The 12,137-nt window shown below is 47.9% G+C and overlaps 1 protein-coding gene across 1 annotated transcript in view; it reads left to right on the forward strand.

Moving 5' to 3' along the window:
* The window catches only part of PARP2 (poly(ADP-ribose) polymerase 2), a 402,899-nt gene that overhangs the window by 74,223 nt on the left and 316,539 nt on the right, over positions 1-12,137 (forward strand). Inside the window, exon 2 of the mRNA XM_085618532.1 lies at positions 9,226-9,403. Coding sequence (XP_085474658.1) covers positions 9,226-9,403 — 178 coding nt within the window. The remainder of the gene's footprint in view (positions 1-9,225; positions 9,404-12,137) is intronic.

Consider the following 12,137-nt stretch of genomic DNA (forward strand, 5'->3'; position numbering starts at 1 on the left):
TCACCCAGGGAAGCTGGGTGCAGAGGTGTCCTTTGGTGTCGGGTCGCGATGCTGTTTTCAATGGGAATCGTTGAAGTCTTGCTGCTTGTGTCGTCGGGTGAAGTGTCCGTGGAAATCCAACGATGGATTGGAGTTGCAGGTGACCTAGAAATTGAGGGGACAGAGTTCAGAGTCACTTGCCAGTGACCGGTGGCCTTCAGGATAGATGACCACAACTGTCGAGTCTCTTCACGTCGCTGATGGTGTTTTGTCTCTTCGCCCACGTGGTCCAGGAGAGATCGATGAAGACCAGCAGCTGGATTTGGAGGGTCCCACGACGTCTGCAGCTGATGGCGGTGTCGGCACTCGGATTGGAGCCAACAAACCTTGGCAACTGCAAGTCTCGTGTAGAATGAAGATCTTGGATGGTTCAGACCAGCAAGGTCCGATGGACTTACCCAGCGAGGGTAAGTGAGGGCAGGCCCAGAGCAACCAGGCGAACCCTTGGAGCAGTTCAGAAAGTCTTCGGGAGGGCTACTAGCCAACGGGCAAGCAACCGCAAAGACGCCTTTGCAGGGAAACTTCAGGAGCAGCCCACGGTCACTCGGGACGAGGTATGCCGCTGATCTTGGGTTCCAGACCTGCTAGGGACTTGGACATTTAGTGGTCCAAAGCACAAGTTTGTAGTTCGTCGTTCAGGGCTTGCACTCGAAATCAGTGCACGGTTCCCTGGTATTGCTGTACCTAGTCACTCGTGGGGTCCAGATGCCACAGCTTCGCTGGGGACTCAAAATGGCCGACGAGAGGTCAGGAAATCAGCTGCAGGGGACGCAGGGACTTCGGGCTCCGGCGGGAGCGGTAAAGTTTGCAACCGTTGTTCAGTCCTTTTGGTGCCTGCCAAGCAGGAGAGTCACTCCTTGACTCCAAGGGAGATCCTTCGGTCTTCTAAAGGTAGTAGAAAGTTGAAGGGCCAGAATTCTTCTTCGTAGAGCGTCGTCCAGGTGTAATCTAAATTGCATTGGCAATGTGTGGTATCTTATAGTGAAAAGATGGGGGGGACTAGCTCTATGGCCACTCCTCTAGGAGGGCCAGGGTAGTGGGTGGTTACACCCACTTCCCTTTGTCCAGTTTCGTGCCTGGACAGGGACAAGCAGCCCCTGAACCGGTTTGAGCTGGCATATGCACAGAGGAGCCTACTGCTCCCCCAGTGCAGGACTTCAAAGCACTCTAGGAGTGCACCCACCCAGCTCCAATACACTAAATCCTGTCTGGGAGGTGGTGACACCTCCCTGTGACAGGAAACCCTTTGTTGGGCTCCCTCCACTGCGAGTTTCGGTCAGCAGCAGGAGGGCAGCCCGGTGTCTGTGCTGGTGGCATCCATTTTGTGATGCCAGGGCTCTAGATGATTTCTATCGTGTAGTACAGGGTGTACATGTCGTCCCCTCTAGAAGGGCGGGATCCTACTCCCACACCAGTTACTGGTGTGGGGGTAGGATTCCAAGTTGATTGACACCAAACACGACATGTTTTGATGCAGTCATTCCAAAGTTAGCATTTACCACGAGGTTATAATGCACTTAAGAGTATATGGTTTAACCGCATCCACAAACAGCAGCAGAGAATAGACTCTGCCAGCTGCAGAGGGGTCCTGCTCAGGCAGAAGCACCCCTCACATAGTAAACCAAGCACCCTGCCCTCAGGATTGTTAGGGCCTGCTAGAGGGGTGACTGATAGGTTTATATGTGTTTGTATGGTGAGATATAGGAACCTATACCTCAGTGAGGAGTGCTAACACTACCTCACACAGGCTGCAGTAGCAGGCCTGTGGTGTCAGATGGTGGATGCTTCCCAGGGGTGGCATAATACATGCTGCAGCCCCTGGTAGGCCTGTGAAGTACCAATGCCCTAGGTACCTAAGGTACCATCTACTAGGGGCTTATAAGGTACCACAGTATCCAATCACTAGTGCATCTAATATGCACACCAATCATTTAAGGGAGTAAGCAGATAGGCTGGGGTCCTGGATAGCAGGATCCCAGCCAGACTAGTCAAAAACCATTCAAACACCAGGAAAAAAGTGGGGGCAACCATATAGTCAGATTCCACCTTCCTACACACCTGGATTTGGCAGAAGAGTTCCTTGCGGGACTGGCCCTGCCTGGTCTCTCGCAAAATGAGGAGGAGATCACACTGGAGAAGATTAAGCTCACCTTGCTTGAAATAAACACAGCAAAGGCCCCTGGGGGCGATGTCTTTACCAATGAATTTCTGCAGGCATCCTCTGAAATTGGTGGGGAAACTCCTGGAGGTGTTCCAGGAGGCTCTGGAGGTCGGGACCTGAACCCCAACCATATGCAAGGGTGTCATCTGTCTCATGCTGAAACCGGGGGAAGGGGAGTGGCCAGAGGACCCCACCTTCATACTGCCTTCATACCATGATCGATTGTGATTTCAAGGTTCTTTGCAAGTTGCTGGCAAGACACTTGCAGCAGGTGGTGCGTGGATTGGTCCACGAGGACCACTGCAGGTTTTAGCCCGCTCGCAGCACGGCTCGCAATCTCCGAATGGCGCATATGCTGCATGAGACCATAAATGTGGCTCAGGACATGACTCTTGTATCGATTGACCCAATTGACAGTATCGAAAGCTATCTCATGGCGGAGCTGCGTGCGAGGGATGGGCTATGGCCCGGTATTTCGAGGCTGGGTGCAGTTGCTGTTCGCGGGCCCCACGGCTCAAATCTGGGTGAAGGGGAGGTTCCAGAGGCCTGGGCTGTCTAGAGGGGCACCTGACAGGGCTGGTTCTCTCTCCTCACTCCTTTTTGCCTTGACTGTACTCCCTGTTCCCTTTGGATGCTCCTTTCTTTTATGGCCTCGACACTTGTTGATCTCCCTGGTCTGGGTGGAAAAGTGCAGTCGGGTTGCCCTATTGGCTCTCAAGAAGGACATGGAGGGGGGCATGGTGCTTCCGGACATGCAGCTTTATTATTTTGCAGCGCACCTGCAACATGCGGCCGATGGTTAAAAGACACTGATAATTGTGAGAAGAAGTTGCTGCAGGGTATGACTGAGGCACCTTGGTGTGCCTACTGATGAGGGGCTCTAGATCTGACGGGCAGACCCCCTACCTGGTTTGGCACTTGGAACAGGTGCGGGAGATGACAGTGAAGAAGGTACTACGTCGGCCCCCCTTCGATAGAGAACTGCAGATCTGGGAGCTTGAACCCTTTCGGTCCATAGAGCGGTGTATGTCCACGGACAGATGGAGGTAGGGGGATGCCTTCTAGCGGGGTCCTATACCTGGGGGAAGTCTTCTTTACTTTGAAGGATGCATAGGACACTTCTAACGTAGGGAGGGGACACTTTCTTCTCTATGCCAAACTCGAGAACACTGCCGGAGAGTTCTGGTGCACCCACCTGGCGGCCGGCTGTCTTCAAACCCACACTGGGTGTCCTGATTATATTGGGAGAGGGTAGGTACCTCATCACACTTTTTAGGTCTTGCGTGTGTGTTGTAGGGCAGAGCTCTGCTCTGCCTCTGCGAGAGATTTTGTAAGAGAGGACTTTCCGAAGAGGGCTTTAAGCCCCGCCCCTCATTTCCATTGGCTGGTGTCACCGTTTATGCTAAACGGTGGCCTGCCATTGGAAATTAGGGTTTTCTGTTCACGCCCTTTCTCTCCGAGCTGGACTGGCTCACCTGCTTTGCTGCTGTTGCAAAGCAGTTTCTTATCTTTATGGGGTCAAACACATGGCCCCATAAAGATAAGAGATCCCCCTGCTGCCACGTCGGCTCCACACAGCTAGTGAGCCTCCTCCCAGACTCACTTCCTCTGCTTCCCCAACGTTCACCCAGCCTCTCCCTCCTTCAACAGTGACAGCAAACTAGTTTAAAAGCACTTTTTCTTTCCTTTATGTTTCTGCAATTCTTTGCCCTTGCCTTCATAATTGGTGGGTCCCTGTCCATATTTTGACAAGGACACCACAGCGTCCACAGACCCACCATCAACAGACCGTGTACAGCTCCTACGGGCTTCCTCTGCCAGCACGGCTGTCCGTGCCGGCCGGAAGTCGTCGATAATCCCACAGGAACGCCGGAATACCTTCTCCTGCTCTTTATTTATCAGCTTCCGGTTTTCATTAATTTTATGTTATTGGCCTGACGACAGGGAGATAAAGTTCAGAAGCAGCACGAATATGGCGCAGTACAAACATTTTCTGACCACAGAGGCCCCAGCTTGAAAGCTAACCTACAGTGCCTTTGTGCTAATGATGTGGTTTAAATAAAAGGGAGCTATATGTATAGCATATCGTCTTCTGGTGCGAACATGGCGATGGACAGCTCTTTTAAGGACTTTTACTCTCTTCCCATCTTCCACAACAGTGATCCGGGAGCCTGATTGCTCCATTATTATTTAGTTTTATATAGCGCAAACTCGTCCTGAAGGTATCAGAACACTTTACATGAGCACCAGGTACATTAGAGACGGACACATTCATTTTAGGCACGGGTGGGGGGGGATTAAGCGATGTGCCCACAACCACAGGATGTTAAGCGTCCCTGCCGAGACTCTAGGCTGGTTCCCCAGCTTCAAAGTCGGCCGCTCTAGCCGTTAAGCCACCCCCTCTCCCCTTAAGCCTGCAGTTGACATGTCTGGGAATTCATAGGGTTTAGCCTCAAGTTTTCAGGGGGTAAGGGTCACAGTGACCGATGCGTCTTCTTAAAACACCAATTATTGGCGCTGTGCTTCGGTTTAATTCTGCAGCGTTTAAACCTGAGCTAGGGAATCTGTTAGACTTGGCATCTTTTGGCGTGTTTCCCCTGACTTTTTGCTTTCTGACCTCCCGTTTTTCACTCTGTTTTTGCTGGTGTAATGATTCTGCGCACTTTCCTCACTGCTGTCCAGTGGGAAGGTGCAAGTGCTCCTGTATAAAATATGTTATGGATTGGTGTTTCCATGATTGGCCTATTTAATTTATGTGTCAGTCCCTAGTAAAATGCACTGCGAGTGCCAGGCCCTCTAAATCAAATGCTTTTGTTGGGCTGCAGCACTGGATTGTGTCACCCATGCAAACAGCTCGTAAAATGTAACTCTGGCCTGCCATTGCAGAGCCTGTGCGCAGCCTCGGGCTGCCATGTCGACTTGGCAAGTGCACACACTTGCAAGTCCCTAAACCTTCCCTTTCCTACATGTGAGTCGCCCCTCTGGTAGGCCCAAGGTACCCCCATGGGCAGGGTGCATTGTGTGTGAAAGGTAGGACATGCCCTGGTGTGTGAGACATGTCCTGATAGTGAATTACAGCCTACTTCGTTTTTCACTATTGCAAGGCTACCTGTTCCCATAGGCCAGAATGGGCAGTTTGATTGTTACATCCTATAATCCTAACTAACCCAGGGAACATGGTAGAAAGTAGTTTAGTATGCCTGAACTCAGAATGATAAAATGCATCTTTTAGTGAATTTGGCTTTAACGTTCTGTGTTTGAAAATACCACTTTTAGAAAGTAGGTATTTTCTTGTCTAACCATCAAAGCCTGCCTCTGCTAGGTTGTGTATTCCTTGTCTGGAGTTTGAGTGACAGGGGCTGGGGGATTCCAGGAGACAGGGTGAGTCAGCACAGGACTGAATAGCAAGATCTACATGTAGATGGGTGAAAGGAGTTGTACCTGGGACCTGAAGAGGGCTGTGCCTTCCCTCCACAATGCTGGCTCCACCTCCTGTGGTGCGTCTGATGTCTCTACCCTGCACTCTGAAAGGAAAGGAGGAGTCTTGTCAACAAAGTACTCCAGGACTGACCAGAACTGGTTTGGGCTACGCAAAGGCCTCTCTGCCTTCAGAGAACAAAGAGAAATTGAGGATAAAAAGGGGGACCCAAACTCCAGAATTATAGAACTCGCTGGAATCAAGGAACCTGCCAAGAAGAAGAGCTGGAAGAGCCTCCCGGAGGAGTACTGCCCCTTTGCTGTGTTGTTGCTTTGTTGGGTTGGCCTGCAGCTGCTGCTTCTGCCTCGGGCAGTGAAAGGACTGGACTGAACTTTCTCTACTTGTGCTGAGTATCTCCAAGGGCCTGAAACCGAGCTGGCCTCCTGTTAAGAAGTCTCAGGGACTGCAAAGACTTCACCAACCTCTGGGTACCGCTCCTGGAACTGCTGTTTCAGTGGCCACAGAGAAGAGGGAACGGCGACTGACTCTGTCACCAACTCCGTCTCTGGCCTTGTGTCCTGAAGGCACCGCAGGCTGCACCGTCTCACCCTGCACTGCACACCTTGGTCTCACCAACGCCGTCTGCACGATCGTCACTGAGCCGCTGCCTGCACCGCATCGAGAGGCACCGCAGGCCGCACCGCCTCGCTTCACTTCCCTGGCCTGGTCTCACCAACACAATCGCCGCTGGCTCGACACCCGTGACCGCCTCGTCATGCACAGCTGTCCGGCTCCGCCAGCGCCCATTTCTGCTAACCAGCTCTGTCGCTTGCATCGCAACCTGCCAGTAACGCATTGAGCACCGTCTCGCCCTGCACCGCAAGCCTTGGTCTCACCGACGTCGTCTGGACGTTCGTCACCGAGCCGCTGCTCGCACCGCATCGAGAACACACCGCACCTCGCACCGCTTGCACTTTGCATCGCAACCGCGACGGATGCCAAGATCGACTCGCATGCGCGTGTGAACCGCACTAAGAAAGCTACTGTTAACGAGTCTGTTCACGCTTTTGCTGGCCCGTACCGACGCGGTCAGCGGGAACGGCGAGACTCTGTTGTTTTCAGCATAGTGGTAGGCTCGGACTGAGCTACCGACTCGTACGAACTGTTCAACGTATTTTTGCAATTTAAAGACATCTTTAGAAGTAACTATTTTTGAAGTACTGTATTGTGGATTTTTATCGTATTTGGTCTTGTTTTAAGTATATAAAAATATTGGATATTTTTCCAAACTGGTGTGGTGTCCTTTTGTAGTGCTTACATTGTATTACTGTTGGTTTTGTGCAAATGCTTTACACACTGTCTCTAAGATAAGCCTGACTGCTCGTGACAAGCTACCAAGGGGGTGAGCAGGGGTTATTTTAGGAGTGTAACTCCCTTATCCTGACTAGGAAGAAGGGTCCCTACTTGGACAAAGGTGCAAGCCCTTGCCAACTAGAGACCCCCGTTTCTAACAGTATCACACACCCAAACATGTATTAAAGAGCGCTCCAAGCTGAGGTGTAAGGCCCCCGCTCAGCACGAAGCAAAGGGGAGTTGGGGGTGTGAAGGGGAGGGGCGAGACCATGGAGGGGATTGCTACATGTGCAGGGCTGCAGCAGAGGATTAGAGGGCATGAGAATTCTTGTGTGTGTTTTTTTTTTTAGCTTGCCATCTAGCTGGTGATGGCTTGATTCTATCTACTCTGATTTCAAGGGGGGGGGGGGGTGGACTCAGGAACCTCGGGAAACATGGTACAGGAGCAGAAATGTAGGCTGGGTATATGCTGCTGAGCAGATAGACACCGTCAGGCAAGTACAGTCAGATGGCGGCGTCACAGACAGAAACACATACATTAATGAATGATACATTTTGATGGGCCGGTTACTGTTATTTAGGGGTGACAGAATGCCCTTGAAGCAAAGGGGTGCTCCAGAAGTGGCCCAGACAGCATCAATCGATTGCTGTGACATGGAACTCGCTGGTGCTTCCATCATTTTTTTCCTCATTGGTCCTCCTTCCACCCGCACCTCTCAGCGCTTCGACGCAGTCTGTGTGGGTAAAAATGGCACGTGAGAGAGGGAGCACAGGAGCTACCAGAGAAGGATGGAGATGGAGAAAGGACAGCGAGTGAGAAGAGTACAAGAGAAGAATGTGCGCGGGGTGGGAGGCAGTGGGGAGTAAGCAGGGTGGCAATGGCAGCGGAAAGTAGAACGGAAGAGATGGAGGTGACAGACATTGAACGTGAGAAGATGTGAATGAGGGAGGGAGGGTAGGTGGATAAAAGAGAGGGTGGAAAGACCTAGTGAGCGACAGAAAGAAAAGTTGGAGAACTCTTGCGGGAAAGTGAAAACGAAAACCCACGAAAACAAGCATTTGCAATGCAATAGGTCTCGCATTTACACGAGTTTAAGCTATTGGCATTGTAAATGACAATGCCTTTTATTTATGTTTTAAAAACCAAAACATAAATAAAAGGCATTGTCATTTACAATGTCAATAGCTCAAACTCACGTAAATGCGAGACCTATTGCATTGCAAATGCTTGTTTATAAGGCTCTTAAGGGAGACTTCTCCAAATCTCCATACAGGGGGAGGACGGCTTGGGAAACGGAATTGGGATCCCATTTCGAGGACTTGAATTGGGGTCTTGAATACGGCCTGGTGAAAGGGATCTCCTGCAATAATAGGTTTAAACTGCTGCACTTTTACTTTCTGCACCGCACATACATGATTCCCGCTCAGCTTCATAGAATTGATCCCACTCCGGCAATGAAATGTGTACTGAGGTACATAAATTCTGAATGGTGATGGTCCCAAGGGGGGTTGGGGCACCGCAGGTGTGGCTGTTCCCTGCACACAATAGGCGTGCCTGCTGGGGATGGTGAAGAGGCCCGGGAGACGCAAAACATCCTACAAATTTCTGCAATTACTGTTGCTTTTGGCCTGGCGCAGGGTGGCTATAGGTTGGATGGAATCCCGGGTTCCAAGTGTTGACCTCTGGGTCCTTGATGTGTTGGTAATAGTGGACTGCACTGGAGCATCACATACGTCTCTCTCGTACTGATGAGAGGGCACCCTCGGCTGTTGCCGCCTGGCGACACCTGATGGATGAGTTCAAAAACATATGGGGCTCCAGACTCTGACACTGACCAGAGTGAACAAGATGCATGAAAGTATGTACTGAGAGTAGTTGATGGGGTCACCTTGTGCGGATTCCAATGATGCATAGGTACGGTTCGCTTGTGGACTTGGTGTGTGTACTACTGCTTTATTTGTACAGCTCGTAGGTTTCAGGGAGGCTAGATGTGGGACATGCTGATTGCACATGATATGCACTGAGTGTTTATGTTCAATGTTTTTCCGAAAATGCAAAATAAAAGTTCAAAATAAAAATAGCACCTTGTACTTGACTGCCTTAACTGAGTTACACCAGCACTTGTATGATGGGCACCCATACAATGATGGTGGATAGACAACCTAGTGTTGTGATTTAGACCTTGCAAACATTATTTGTAGAGTTGGTTATTACAGGTGTGCATAGACTCACCATATTATTTATATTTTTTAGGTACTGGACGGAAGCGTAAAGGTGAAGCTGCTAGTCCTGTGCAAGCAAAGAAAAGCCCTGTTCTTGAAGAGGTAGAAAGTGCCAACCCTCAAGAACTCCGCTGGGAATGGCAGGGAGACGGCGATGTTTGGTACTTGTACTCACAAGAACTGAACAACGAAATAACGAAGGCTTTCAGGTCAGTGAAGAACCCTTCTCCTCTCCGGATCAGACTTCAATATGGGTTTAAGATTTGAGGAAAACTCAAAATAGATCTTGCCCTCTGAATCTTAGGTGGATGTCGGAAAGAGCCAAAGGTGCTTTATGGTTCAGTAAGTCCTGCAAAAAAGCATTACTGTTCCTCAGTGCTGAAGTTAGTTTCCTTAGTTCATGATGTCCTTTGTATTAAGAGTAAAATCTGTACTAATATATTACGCTTTAAAAAGGTGAATTTCTTCTTTAAAACTGGGCAGTGATGATTTAGGTAATTCCTGTACATAGTGTTTTTGATGCCCCTCAAAAATGCCAATGGGGATGAGCCAGAGAGAGTGAAGTAGACAGAATATACTGTGATGAAAGCTATGGCTGGGGTTACAATGAATGATTAATGTACAGAGTGGATTCTGGCTGGATGTTAAGTACAGAACTTAAATCAATACAGATTATTACCGAGCAGTTAGTAAGCATTGAATCAATGCTAACAAGTTTTAAGTACAAAATTTCAAACTAATTTCGTTTGGATGTCTGGAAAATTTGCCAACCAGAAAAACGAATGCAAGATCCTAACTTATCATCCAGTCACTGAAATAACACGAGCAGTTATGATTACATCTGACCCAAGTTATGTTGCCCACCTAGTTACCACAGTGTCGTCATCTAGAGTCGGAGAGGGAATTAAGCATAAATAGATTTCTCACTTATTTCATGACAGAACCTTAGTGCCTTCAGCTTGTAATAGCCAAACAAATACTGATGATCCACTTGACAGCATAGACAATTATCAACACAAGAATTCAAACCTTACCTGAGCAAAAGGCACATAAAGAAATTACGGAAACTGAACAAAATAATCATTGCGAAGGAAACTTTCACGCATGATCTAACAACTAAAAACCCCTTTGCCTCTGGAAACAACAAACTTTTTCCTTATTTACACAGGTAGATCAAACTGATCAGTGAATAAATAAATTGCTCCAACCCCGCATATTATTGAAGTTGCCTTTGGGAATTTCAATAATGACATACTTACTACTACAGAAGACGAAACTAATCAAATACCAATTATTGTCACTCACACTATATCTTCCGAACCGGACTTGACATGCAGCCAAATTGGTGCAAAAGCACCAAAGATCTCAGCTACTTCAGCTGAAGTGAATTACCCTACACACAACATCGATGACAAAATAACAGGCACTACTGATATTGCAAAGGGTATTTCAGAAACTCTTGAACATATAGCAAGGACATTATCCAATCCAATTGACAAGCACCCATCATTGCCCACCTGCCAGAGGTTCTCTTGACAAATGAGGCGAAGGGGACCGATCAACCCAACACTCTTGTTAGATGACATACAATAATCACATCCAAAGAAATTGTTCTACAGCCACTGGACAACAATTCTGTTACCGCACCTGTACTCATGTCGCCACTGAGAATACAGGATTATCACAAGTTAACTGCAGCTCCTCTAGGTGGTAACCTGGAAATCTCAAAATTGGACTTCAGAGGAAAAGCACAACATGTTAAACCAGCAACTTAGGCACCGTCTTGAACTTCAGGACATTGAATCTAGCACCTTGCTAAGAGTACAGCTTTTGCAGAAGTACCATGAGGCTAGTAACATCCTGCAAATAACTTGGGCATCAGGAACCATTATTTCAAAAATTAGGACCAGACGGACTGACTTAGAGACATGTGAAATCAAAGTTTCACAGGTAGCATAACTAAAATACCCTTACATACTATAAGGTAACTGTGCAATAACAGAACCTCTTTCGACTTCATTGAACAGTGGCAGTTACGTTAAAGGACTGGAAAACTCAGACTCTCCAGAAACATTGACGGTAACAGCAAATAGACTTGGGACAGGAGATCACCGTGCCTTTATGTCACTAGTATCGGCCCAACTAGGAGGTTGACTATAAAGTCCCAACGTTATTCCTAACAAACAATACAACTCAAGCATGATAGTGTAATGAACTCCTAATTTCCTCTTGGAATATCACTGGAATCGAGAGGCACATTTCCTACATCAATATAGTTACATATTTTACTAAACATCACATGATCTGCCAACAGGAATCTTTGAAAACATGTTTTCACTTGTCAAATTTCACATCGTTCAAAGTGCCATCTATTCAAAGTTTGTCAGGCAGATCTAGTGTTGGTTTACTCACCCTAGTTAACAACAGAAATAAAAGCTACGTTCCTTAAATACAGGACTAATACCAAAAACATTTCGGCAGTTTTACTTGAGAAAAAAACCCGGAAAGAACTCCTGTGGTGGTGTCATCGATGTATTGTATATGCAGTTTCTAGGTGTAGCTGTCACATAATGGGGTGCCACTATGACATGCATAGATTCTAAGAGAGAATATTGACCGGGATACCAAGCAAAGCGATTGGTATCTGGAGGTGTATTCTGGGCTGTCTATACTTCACTTATATGCTATTTGTACTGCCAATAAATTCTTCATTGGTTCAACCTTTCACCGTCACTTCAACGCCTCATTGTAAACGTGCCTTTTTCCCCTTACTTGACATACAGGATGCCATATTGGTATGATAATCTTGAAGAAATTATTAAAGATAATGCTAACTCGTTTATAATCTTGACGAGAGACTTTTTAATCAATATATGCTATTTCAATTTATATACCATTAATTGGCAGAAAATCTACCAGATGTAGCGTATAGTATTCCCCCGC

Source organism: Triturus cristatus, chromosome 7, assembly GCF_964204655.1.
Source record: "Triturus cristatus chromosome 7, aTriCri1.1, whole genome shotgun sequence".
NCBI classification, from domain to species: Eukaryota; Metazoa; Chordata; class Amphibia; order Caudata; family Salamandridae; genus Triturus; species Triturus cristatus.